This window comes from Aquarana catesbeiana, linkage group LG03 (genome assembly GCF_042186555.1).
Source record: "Aquarana catesbeiana isolate 2022-GZ linkage group LG03, ASM4218655v1, whole genome shotgun sequence".
Lineage (NCBI taxonomy): Eukaryota > Metazoa > Chordata > Amphibia > Anura > Ranidae > Aquarana > Aquarana catesbeiana.
The window spans coordinates 313489532-313501727 of record NC_133326.1 but is presented as its reverse complement, the minus strand read 5'-3'; the positions used below and the strand labels follow the sequence as shown (position 1 = coordinate 313501727).

Here is a 12196-nt window from a genome sequence, read left to right as displayed (position 1 = left end):
TAGCTCCTTTATGAGGACGTGATTTTGACAGGGTTGGAAAAGAGAAGGACGACCATTCTCGAGGGTACTAGTGAGCAGGTTATTAACAGATGTGGGTTTGTGTGCACCTCCCAGGCAAACATCACCTATAATGACCCACCCGAGATCCAGTTTTTGGGCATATGGGGCATTTTTAGGATCATTGAACAGTTTTCTTACTTTGTGAAATTGCAAGATATCTCTCCCTAGGAGTAAGATTATCTGAGCCTGATCATCTAGTTCTGGTATGAGATGTGCTATGTGGCTCAAGTGAGTCTGGTGAGCTGCTGCGTCTGGTGTGGGGATCTCTGATCTGTTGTCTGGCATCTGGTTGCACTCTATTATGGTCGGTAAGGGTAAGCATGTCTTACCATCCATAGATTCAATTTGTAGGCCGTCAGCTCTTCTCCCCGCTGTTTCCACTGTACCTACACAAGTCTTAAGGGAGTAAGAACTGCTGGGGCCTTTAAGGTTTAGAATGTCAAAAAACATAGATCTAGCTAGTGACTTGTTACTCTGATCATCCAAGATGACGTAGAGCTTGACTGCTTTGTCTCTGCATCCTTTTGGATAAACTCTCACAAGACAGATTTTAGAGCAGGATCTGCCACCTGTACTTCCTTTGCAGACTTCAGTGCACTGTGAAGTGATTGCTATTGCGTCTGTACTAGAGTCTTTGATCTCCCCGCCTTGCTCCTTGTCCCTTTGAACAGGTGGGAAAGTTCTTGGAGTAGGCCTTGGGTGTAGAGCTGTGTTGTGCTCTGTGCTGTCACATTCTGTACATTTGACACTGACCTTACAGTCCTTGGTGAAATGTGTGGACGAAGAACAGCACTTGTAACAGATGTTGTTCTCTTTGAGGAAAGCTTTACGATCCTTGATGGTCTTTGTCCTGAAGGCTCTGCATTCCGGAAGAGGATGTGGCATCTTATGTAGAGGGCAGAACTTAGCAGGGTCCCTGTCTTGATCTTCTGGCTGAGACTCTGTGGGAAGAAATGTTAGTTTTGTGCACTGCTACTGGAGCTCTGAGCTGTTTAGGGCCAGAAGAGGTGGTATAAGACACTGGAAAAATTAAGCTGGGGTCATCTTTCATTCCTGCTTGTCTGTCTACAAAGTCCAAAAACTCACTAAAGGGTGGAAAAGGCACATTGTGTTTTCCTTTGTAGTTACAGCCATGAGTAATCCATCATTCGTGTAACTCATAAGGAAGTTTTTGTGCTAAGGAGTTAGTACCTCTAGCAGAGTCAAGATAAGAAAGGCCAGGTAACTCCATACACAGGTCACTGAATTCTCTGAGTCTTTGGTAACCTCTGCTATGTATTTTTGGGAAGCCTTCTATCCTTTTAAACAGTGTACTCTCTATAGCCTCTGGTGAGCCATAACATCTATCCAGTCTGTTCCAGATGTTTGCAAGGCCTATCTCGGGGTGGTTTATGTTAATGTCTCTGATCCTTTTGGCATGTTCAGCAGAATCATTGCCAAGCCACTTTATGAGGAGTTCTGTTCCCTGTAGGATAGATCTAGACCTTGAATAACACTCAGGAAAGTGGATCGCCATGCCCTGTTGTGTTGAGGGCGATCACTAAGTTTGACAAGTCCTTGGGTAACTAACTCTCTTTTGGCCAGGAACTTGGCAAAGTCTACAGTAGCCTGATTGGCATTGGGGTAGGCTGCTGGTGTATTGTGGTGCGGTGTAAAGGCATACCTGGTAAAAGTCTCTTCTATAGGCGCGCTGGGTTCAAACTTGCTTAAGGTTGGCAGTTCGTACCTGTTCGTTGCATACACCTTTGGAGTGAAGACTGGTGTTTGATGCTTGTATGAAGGCTGGGTACCTTGTGGAGTAGAAGGTTTGGTTGGAACTGGAAAGTCTGGAACTCTGTCAGATTTTTCTTGCTTGTAGCAGTGGGTTCCTGGGTCGTCTTGTTGCTGCTTTATTTGATGTGACTCACTGATGTTATGTTTGATTTCTTGTTGTGGGATGCTGCTTGGGTCCCAGTGCTGGTAGACATAATCTGACGTGCGTTGTGAAGAATCTTGTTGGTCCTCTTCTAGACCCGGTATGCTGCTGCCTAGTCTTGGCTCATCGTAGACGGCTGCTTCTAAAGCTTCTGCTTCTGCAATGGCAGCATCTCTTTCTACTGCCAGCTTCTCAATGTTAGCTTCTAAGATAGCTTGCTGCAATTTCAGAGATGCTTCCTGCTGGGCTAGCTCTTCTTACAGGCATATTCTTTCCTTCTCTCTCTCTTGTTCCTGTCTCACCTTTTCTGCATCAAGGCAGGCCTTTTCTTTTTTCATCTGCAACTCTTGGTCTGCGAATGCGGCCCTGGTTCTTGCTGCTTCAGCTTTTGAACGGGCGATAGCTGCTGCATTTGCGACAGATGACTTAGATGAGCTTGCTCATGACGTGTTTTGTAAGAAGATGTCCCACTGTGAGACATGACTGTGGGGAAGAAGCTGTCTTGCTGTATAGAGACCGTTCTAGTGTCGTTGTTGCTTGACAGAGGACATCTCTGTGTAGCGTGGCTGCTTGCTTCGCCTGCCGCAGGCCTGTATCTTTAAGGCTTCTGACTGTATGGATACTGCGTAGCCCCAGGCTGTACAGACTTCTGAAGTCGGCTTATCTTCCCTTCAGAGGTCAGCTTAAAAATTTCACTGTTCTGTCTCAAGGAGCAGAAAGCTAAACCTTCTCATCTCAATAACTGTAGATACCATATTTCTTTGATCTCAGTTTTATTAGAACAAGCTAGGTGAAACTACAAAATAACAGAAATAGACTTCAATAAGTACAATATTGCATACAATACAGCATACATTGCATAAACAATGATATACAGTACAAGATGAGGTAATAAAAACTTACTTTTTAAGTTCTCTAAGGGGTGATGGTGATAGATAGAGAAATACATGACTTGCTTCTTGCAATGTGTTGAAAAGAATGGTGGATGGTTGACTTCCTGTCTACCCAGAATTCCCTGCTTGCTGACAACTTCCCCAACTACACATACAAATAAACAGATAAACAGAGCTGCAGCAATAGCAAAAAGGAATGCTAGATGGAGCCTGCACACCACATATGATTGTCTTAAATAAATTACACATTTTGCATGTAAATTTAACAACACAGGTTCACTAAGGAATATTTTTTCATTGCTGTTATACCAATATCCTATAACAGTTGGTGACTGACTGTAATGTTACCTATGTTCTGCTGAAGGATAATATAAAGACTTATAATTAAAAAAAAGGTTAAAAATTACGGAAGTGCAGCATGTTTATTTGTACCATGTACAAAATCTAGAAAAATGGAAAGAAATATGGAGGTTTTGCCCATTGGAACCAGTCAGATATGAGCTGCCTTCTCTCAGTTGCAAATGTATAGCTGGACTCCTGAGGGCAACATCTCTGTATGTCTTTTCTTTCTTGTTCCACATGGGGCTTATTATTATCAGTTAGACTGGTGAATTCTGACAAAAGTTGTAATGGTTTCTCTCTCATTTCAGTATTATAATGAAATGATCACTAACACTGCATACAATTTTCTTTTTTTATTTCAGGAATATAAATTAGCTAACGTGATTGAAGCATCAGAGACATACACAGTATTTGCCCCTCATAATGATGCAATCACTACTTACATTCGCAGCAAAGGCCAATCTACTCTGGTTTGTATTGAATTCATTTAATAACAAATGTTTGCACAATATGGAAGAAATGCTACACTATAATTGCATGTTTAGCCGTCAAGGCAAGATATATTTGCAGACCTTTATTATTGCTATCCACTGCATCTACTAATATTCAGCAATGTTCAATTCAATGAGATATTGCAACTAACTTAATATTGTGGTGGTTATCTCATTCTAAAATCCCTTGCAGAGTAAAAACTGTTGCAGTGAAGCAACTAACCAAACATAGTTTTTATATCGATTACATAAATTTTCATCTGTTGGGTAAACATTAGTAAAGAAGAGGAGAAGGAGAAAAGGCACCAAGCAACCAATAGTGTAAAACGGTTTATTAAGTGAAGATAAGAAAATAGTGACAGGTTCAACTCACAGGATGTACGCAGGGAGGTCTGTGCCTGGATGGACTGTGTGGAAGATCCCACACGGGATTATGAAGAAGTCCTTGCCACAGCGACAGCCCCGTGCAGACAGAAGGTAGAAGGAAGACCATTGGAACCATGAGCTGCACTGAGCCTGTTGACAGCTGTCAAGACCTAGAGTAGAACTGGCCAATCAGAACGTGTTTCAGAGGCTAGTCACGCCTCCTTCCTCATTTATATCAGTTTGGACTTTCCACTTTTCAATTTTTGACTTATCACTAAACAGGCTAGGGCAGCACTGGGAATTTCTGTTTGAGGGTAAACATTAGTAACTGGCAATTGTGTTCCTCCCTGCACAGTGTGGGCAAAAAAACAGCAAATATAAGGGGGTTGGAGTTGCTGAGAGGATGCTGGCATTCTGACAGGTATGCAGTGTAGTTTGAAAAAAAAACGCTAATGCCCCGTACACACGGTCGGATTTTCCGAAGGAAAATGTGTGATAGGACCTTGTTGTCGGAAATTCCGACCGTGTGTAGGCTCCATCACACATTTTCCAACGGATTTTCCGACACACAAAGTTTGAGAGCAGGATATAACATTTTCCGACAACAAAATCCGTTGTCGGAAATTCCGATCGTGTGTACACAAATCCGACGGACAAAGTGCCACGCATGCTCAGAATAAATAAAGAGATGAAAGCTATTGGCCACTGCCCTGTTTATAGTCCCGACGTACGTGTTTTACGTCACCGCCTTTAGAACGATCGGATTTTCCGACAACTTTGTGTGACTGTGTGTATGCAAGACAAGTTTGAGCCAACATCTGTCGGAAAAAATCCTAGGATTTTGTTGTCGGAATGTCCGAACAAAGTCCGACCGTGTGTACGGGGCATAATTGTTCACTTGACCTAACAGTAGCAGCTTCATTCTAGTGCCAAGTTTGTGAAAGCAGAGAGCGTTCCAGCACCCTGCTCTCCCTTTGCATGGTGCTCTGTGAAATAGGAAAGAGGCACCCTGTGACCATCACTCACTCACTGCTATTCTATGAATTGCTAAAGTCTATGGCATAGATTTTAGCAGTTTATAGAGTAGCAACAAGTAAGTGATAGTCACACGGCGTCACCTTATATAAAAACACTGTGCCCTGGGCAGCTGCCCCTCCTGCCCCCCACCATTTCCTTGTGCCACCCCTGCTTGGGAGTAGTAAAAGATAAATAGTTATGAATGTCTCTAAAAATTGCTCTATTTTATGTTTCTTGATGGTATTCAGGATGAAAACACCATGCGATACCATATCATTTTGGGTCAGCAGCTGATGAAGAATGACATGCATGAAGGCATGCATCGGGAAACGTTGCTGGGGTCCTCATATCAAGTTGGCTTTTTTATGCGTAATGGAGAGGTAACAACATAGAAACTTGCTAAATTCTGTTATTACTGTGCACTCTAATGAACTTAAATTTTATCTAATCCAATTTTTTTTTATTTTCAGAATAGAGAAAAGTTAGAACCTCTTATCTTCTGTTTTATTACTGTCTCTGTTCCCACTGGAGATATCTGCCCTATCTGTGTTGTTCTTTTTGTGACTGTCTAAAGTGCATTTCTCCATATTTTTGAGATATTTCTTCACTCCCTGTTGTGTCTGCAAGACAGACATCTTCCCAATGGGACCCAAACATCAAAACATTTGAGAGATTCCCACTTGTGTTTGTCTGGTGACCACTGTCATCAAGACAGATTGGGGTTGTTTCTGTGGCGGCCTGTCCATTATGGGTGCCTGGGTGCCGCCCCCTGTTTCCAGCTACCCCCCCTATATGAGTAATGGATAGTTTCATGCATAGCATGAATCTATCCATGGCTGTCGCTGCCACCCCCTACCGGATGCAGGGCGCCTGAATTACAGCGACGAGGGTGTATTTTTGAAGCACATGATTAGAGCCATAGGCTCTATTAGGCTTAAAAAAAGGTGGACTCCTGGAACAGAGCATTGTGTTACGAGCCCACCCAGGTGTTACAACAGCAAATTAATATTCGCTGTTGTGACACTGGTCCTCAATCCGGCCAATCAGAAGCAGGTCTGAGACCCGTTTTCTGATTGGCTGAAAAGAGAAGACTCCAGATTGGCCACCCGTGGAGAGCAGGGGAAGAACGGAGGAAACAGAAGCCAGAGCCAGGAGGGAGGAAACTGAGGGAGAGCCGCCGAGAGAGATCCCAGGAGAGGAGAAGCACTGATTAGATGGGGTAAATCAGTGCACCAGACCGGCCGGCCGGTACTGTTTGCTGCCCCCCCCCCCCCCCAAAGAAAATAACCACCGGCCACCACTGGGTTGATTTATTAAAACTGGAGAGTGCAAAATCTGGTGCAGCGGTGCATGGTAGCTAATCAGCTTCTAACTTCAGCTTGTTCAATTAAGCTTTGACAAAGACAGCTTTGACAGTTTTAGTACATCAACCCTAAAGTGATGGGAAATCCAAAATGATAGAGCTGTCACCAAAGCAAGAGGCAAGGGTAAATTATTCCGTTTGGAGAAATGTGTGGTGACAATTTTCTAAATTGGGTATTAACTTTGCTTTTAGGAGATTTCCTTTTTTTTCTGTTGTATGTTCTGTCTCAAGTAGAGGAAATTTAGTTAAATCCATCCAGTGGGATACAGAGAGAGAAAGAAAAAAAAACTAAAAGAGTTTTCCTCTTCCCTGCTTTATCCAAAACTAAAAAAATTTTGTCCATACATACACTTTTACACTTATATAGGGGAAATTGGGTAATAAATGTAAGACCTCTTTCACACTGTGAGGGCTGATCGTTAGCGATAAAGCGCCGCCCGTCTTAGCGGCGTTTCACTGCTCTTTACGCGGCGCTTTTGCGCCATTTTTCGGCCACTAGCAGGGTGCTTTTAACCCTAAAAAAGGGGTTAAAAACGCCCGTGTTGCGGCACTTCTGAAACGCTTTTCAGGAGCTTTGGAAGCGCTGCCCATTCATTTCAGTGGGCAGGGCGTTGTTTACAGAGCTCCCAAACCACCCCAAAGATGCTGCTTGCAGGACTTTTCCCACAAGTGCACCTCCCCAGTGTGAAAAGTCTCACTGAAATTAATGGGAGGGGGTTTTCAGGCGCTTTACAGGCACTAAAACGCCTATAAATCGCCTCAGTGTGAAAGAGATCTAAATGGCAGTGTTTCTGATTCAATTCACAGACAGCTTTTGATGGTTGATTACTATCAGGAGCACATGATTGGGAAACCCACCTCTGCCTCCAGGCATTAAGACCCTAGCTGTCAGGAGCTGCCCTAATAACTTTGAAGGATAAGTTGTAACAAAGGTAAATCTGCAATTAGCTTAGGGTAGACACTATAAAAACTTTGTTTTAAAACTTTCTCCAGAAACAAATGACAGTATTGTGTTTGTGAATCCATTCTGTGATCTGTACTAAGGTAATAACAGTGAGTTACTTTCCTTCCTCTAGCTCGTTGTGAATGATGCACCGCTGAATTACACCAATGCAGCAACCGACAAGGGAGTCATTCATGGGATAGGGAAAGTTTTGGAAATCCATAAGAACAGATGTGATAACAATGATACAACTGTTTCTCTGGTAACAATTATTAATATACAGCCAATGACAGCAATACCACCATTACACTTTTCTGTTTCAATGTTTTTTATTCATTGTTTTAGTAAAACAATAAAGAACAGTTGATAGAGCAGCGAACAATCCTCGCTTGCTTCAAGTGTGTCAGATAAAAAGATAACCAAATAAACAAATGTGGGGCTTAATACAGATTAATGAAGACCCGACACGCAGGTTAGGTCTGCTATGTGGCCTCCCAACACATTTTAACTAGAATGTAAGGCAGAACAGTAACCAGTGCTGAGATACTGGCAGAATGCTTGAACTACATGTACTCTACAATGCAATTGTTCTACCAGCCACCCAGTGCATTGTGTGTATGCAAGACAACATGGTCCCCAATAATACATTATTGCTGAGGTAAAACCTCAGCAAGTTAGTCCAGGTGACATAGTTACGTAATAAGTAAGATTCTTTCAGCAATCATCTATTATAACTGTCCCCTATAGGGGACCCTATTCTGAACTATATACCCCGGAGTGTCAGGGTTAACCAAAGAGAAGAGAAACAAGAAAAACATAGAAATGCCACCATTACACTTTTGACACTTCTTGCGTAACTATAGCTGTAATAAATCCATGATGCTATTAGGGAGCCCAGCTGCCCACTACCCGATCATAGGCTGGTATGTTGCTCTGTATAGCCACACAATAGAGTGCCAGTTATGAAATAATTAGGATTCAGTTAGAATTATTACTATATGTATAGAAAAGGATATATAACTCCTTCAGTTTGATATACAAGAATTTTGAATGGTGCAGTTTGTCTTACAACCCATGAGTGGCACAAGTCATAATACAGTATAGAAACATTGCATGCTCTGACAGAAAGAACATTTGTTCTACCCATAAGGCCTCATGCACACAGGAATTAAAAAATAAAAACCTCTTCTATAAGCTTTTCTCCTGGCAGTAGCGTTCTTGCAGAAAAAACACCTGGCTCTTGTAAAAGTGTCTTATGCTTTTACCAGCGTTTAGGTGAGTTTACAGGCATCAAGTGCTTGGGCGTTAATTTATTTCATTAGCCCCCAAGCGCTAATAACGCTAGTGTTAACACACGTTTAGAATCGTTTTTTCTGCCAAAACTCTGCTGTTCCTGGACGCACTGGCAGTGGGGGTTTTTTCCTGCCTCTAAAAGCCCCTGTCACTAAACTTTTAAAAGCCATAGGCTTAAAAGGTTTCTTAAGACCGGCCATACACGGTGCAAATTTTTTTTCCTGCAACCACGGGAATTAGTAACTGTATGCTCGCCCCCCTGCTGGGAGAAAACAGTGATTAATGCTAGCGGCTATAGCAGCATAATAGTAAGAGAATCTGGCAGGCTGGTTGTACTCAAGTTGATCGCTCAACTTGGTATATTCAGCCTGCCCATTAATGGTTCGAATGGTTCGAATCTCCTCGGTTCCTGCTGAACCAGCTGAGATTCGAACCATGTATGGCCAGTTGTATGTAAAGGCAAAACTTTTTTTTTGTTTTGAATAGAGTAGTCAATTATTAGGACTTCTGTCAAGGTTTTATTGCTGTCTGTGTTTTTAGATATTTTTACCCCTCTGTTTGCCCCCTTGACAATTGTCACTGAGACAAAGTGATAGGAAATCCAAAATTTTTAAGTTGATATCAAGGCATGAGATGATGATGAGAAATCTTGCAATGGAGATATGTGTTCTGGAGACAATTGTGTTAGATGGGAAAATTCCTCGTATACAAGAGATTTCTTGTTCTTTTCCCGTTACATCTGCAGAACTGGGAGTGAATAGAAACCTCCCCAAATGGATACAAACAGCGGAAAAAATAAAAAAAAATAACCTGATAGCGGTTTTAACCTTTCCCTATTCGATAAGGAAAACAAAAGTTATGTCTTCACATACACTTTAACTTTGAATACACTTACTGTAAATGATATCCTTCTACTTTAATGTTGCTATACAAGGTTTAGATCTATTGTGAATAGACAGAAGATATGCTGGTATTTCTAGCCAAAGCAATCCTAACAAATATTCAAATACCCACTTTTCTTGAGATAATCCAGCTGCAGGTTTCTGTCTATATTGGTTATAATTAAATGTTTAACAAATGAGAACATTGACAACTTGTTATTGTTTATACAGGGATATGAATGCATGCATGCCTTTAATCCTGGTGGACTTTGATCGCTTTCTCTTGTAGTGTCTGCTCTTGATATTAATAACTTGAATGAATATACACAAGTGACTGGAATCTCTTTATATCACACTATTACTGATGAGACGTGGCCTCTGACTGGGATCTAAATATATAAACAGATTTCCTTGTCTCGAACTGTTAACCATTTAAATCTGATATGACTTATAATTTGTACATATACTTTTTTTCAGAGCAAATGTGGTGACTGTTCATCTATATTATCAGTATGTGACGCAAATGCAAACCCAATGGTAAGTGTACACAAAAAGCCAATGTTGTGTTTTCATCCAATGGTAATTTAGTTTGATTCAGAGATCACACAGGTATCTGAATATTCCTATGAAGATACTACAGGTATCAGCACATTTTTGAGTGGCTGGGCTTGAGTAGATGATCCGAAATTGAATTCCCTAAAAACCAAGGAATTCAAATAAGTCATACTTTCAGAATATGGTACCCAGCACTAGGGGTGAGCCGAATGTACCTGGGTTTGGTGAGGTTTACTGAAGTTCAGTAGCCGAATTCCAACCACATTTCAAGTCTTAAAGTCAATTGGAGTAGAATGTTAAAAAACAGGGATGCTCATTTTATAGGCAAGAGATTATCAAAGAAATGGCACAGCTATTTTTTAAATTTTGTTGGTTGGGAGCAGGGATCTTAATAATGCTTTAAGGGCTCATTTACACTTGTCTCAAATTTAACACACATTAACCTGCCTACCACTTCAAGACACTTTTTTTTATGTTTTTGTTGCTTCTGTGATGTTTTGATGATGCTTCAGTGATGCTTTTTTGAAGCTTTAATAAAGCTTGGCAAATGCCATGTGTGTGTGTTGATCTTCTATTTGTTTGTTGCTGTGTTAAGTGGGGCCCAGTAGAACCCCGACTCAGTAGTACCCCCCACTCAACACATCCCGCTTATTAGTACCTCTGTTTAGCAGATCTCCAGTTCACTGGTACCCTCATTCAGCAGATCCCCTGCTCAGTAGTACCCCCAGCTTGGCTGATGCCCTGCTCAGTGATAACCCACAGCTCTGCTCATCCCCTGCTCAGTAGTTACCCCCAGCTCTGCTGATCCCCTGCTCAGTAATAGCCCCCAGCTTTGCTGAACCCCCACTCAGTAGTAACCCCCCCCCCAGCTCTGCTGATCCTCTGGTTTGCAGATCCTCCCCTGCCCCGTTCACATCGGTGTGATTTGACATGTCAAATTGCATGCCAAATCACAGCCTATTGCCGGCAACAGCACTGTCCCAATCGTAGCGACACCGACTTTGCGGCGCTACAACCGTTTTCCTACTTTTGGCGACTTTGGGGGCGATTTCAATAGACATCTGTGCATGGACCCGCACAGATGTCTTTCAAATCGCCCCTGAACTCGCACTGAAATGTGGGTTTGAAATCATGCGAGTTCCATGTGAGTTCCCCTCTCACCTCCCGCTATATTGCTCCCACACTGCACACCACATGTGAAATTGCTAGTTTCTCCTGCTCCGGTCTGCCAACTCTGCTGCTGAGTCCTCTCTCTCTGCTCCCTGCCCACCTTCCGCTATACCTTTCCCATGTTGCACACCACTTGTACTGTCTGCTAGTTGCTCTGCTCTGGTCCAGACCCCACTCACCTTTCTACTGCTCCACATCAGATGTGACATCTGCAGCAGTCACTTCCAGAATATATACACATGAAGCAGAAGTGACTGCTGATGTATTTCTGGTGCGCTTGTTGGTTTCCCAGGGCATCCAGGAATATCTCATACCTGAAACACCTCCAAAACAAAATGAAGCTGACTCTGATTAAAAGCCCTTCAAAAGCTGCAGGTGCAATTAGCAAGCTTTGTCATAGATTTCTATGGAGGCATTTAAGGTCTTTTGAAGCACCAAGAAAGCGACATGGGGAAGCAAAGCAAAGCAAAGCAAACACACTGTGTAAATAGGACTGTAAGCTTACTATTTTATTTAGTAACAGGTGCTTTGATTGGCATTCAGAGTACTTTAAAAAAGCGTGTCCAATGCCACATTTTGAAGCTAGTTTAAACGAGCCCTAAGTGAAACATTGAAAATGCAAAGTTCAGTTAAATAACATGCCTGAGAAATGCCCTGAACTTGCATGTGAAGTGGCACATCTGTGCGATGTACAGTATACACCCTACTACAATAAAACTGGTACTTACAAAGAAATAATCATTAGTAAATGACAGCTTCAGTCCTCCAAATTTTGTTTGTAAACAAAGCGGCCAGGGAATCCCTTCATCTGTACCAGACTTTTACCATAAATAAGGGTCTAGTATAGACGTTTATAGGGGACTTCATAAAAAAAACATAGGGTGTGGGGTTGTCCCCAAATTTTAAG

The 12196-nt window shown here is 42.2% G+C and overlaps 1 protein-coding gene across 1 annotated transcript in view; it reads left to right on the top strand.

Moving 5' to 3' along the window:
• The window catches only part of STAB2 (stabilin 2), a 263642-nt gene that overhangs the window by 144949 nt on the left and 106497 nt on the right, over positions 1–12196 (top strand). The window contains exons 33-36 of the mRNA XM_073620305.1: positions 3573–3680; positions 5333–5464; positions 7524–7652; positions 10042–10101. Of these exons, the coding sequence (XP_073476406.1) occupies positions 3573–3680; positions 5333–5464; positions 7524–7652; positions 10042–10101 (429 nt within the window). The remainder of the gene's footprint in view (positions 1–3572; positions 3681–5332; positions 5465–7523; positions 7653–10041; positions 10102–12196) is intronic.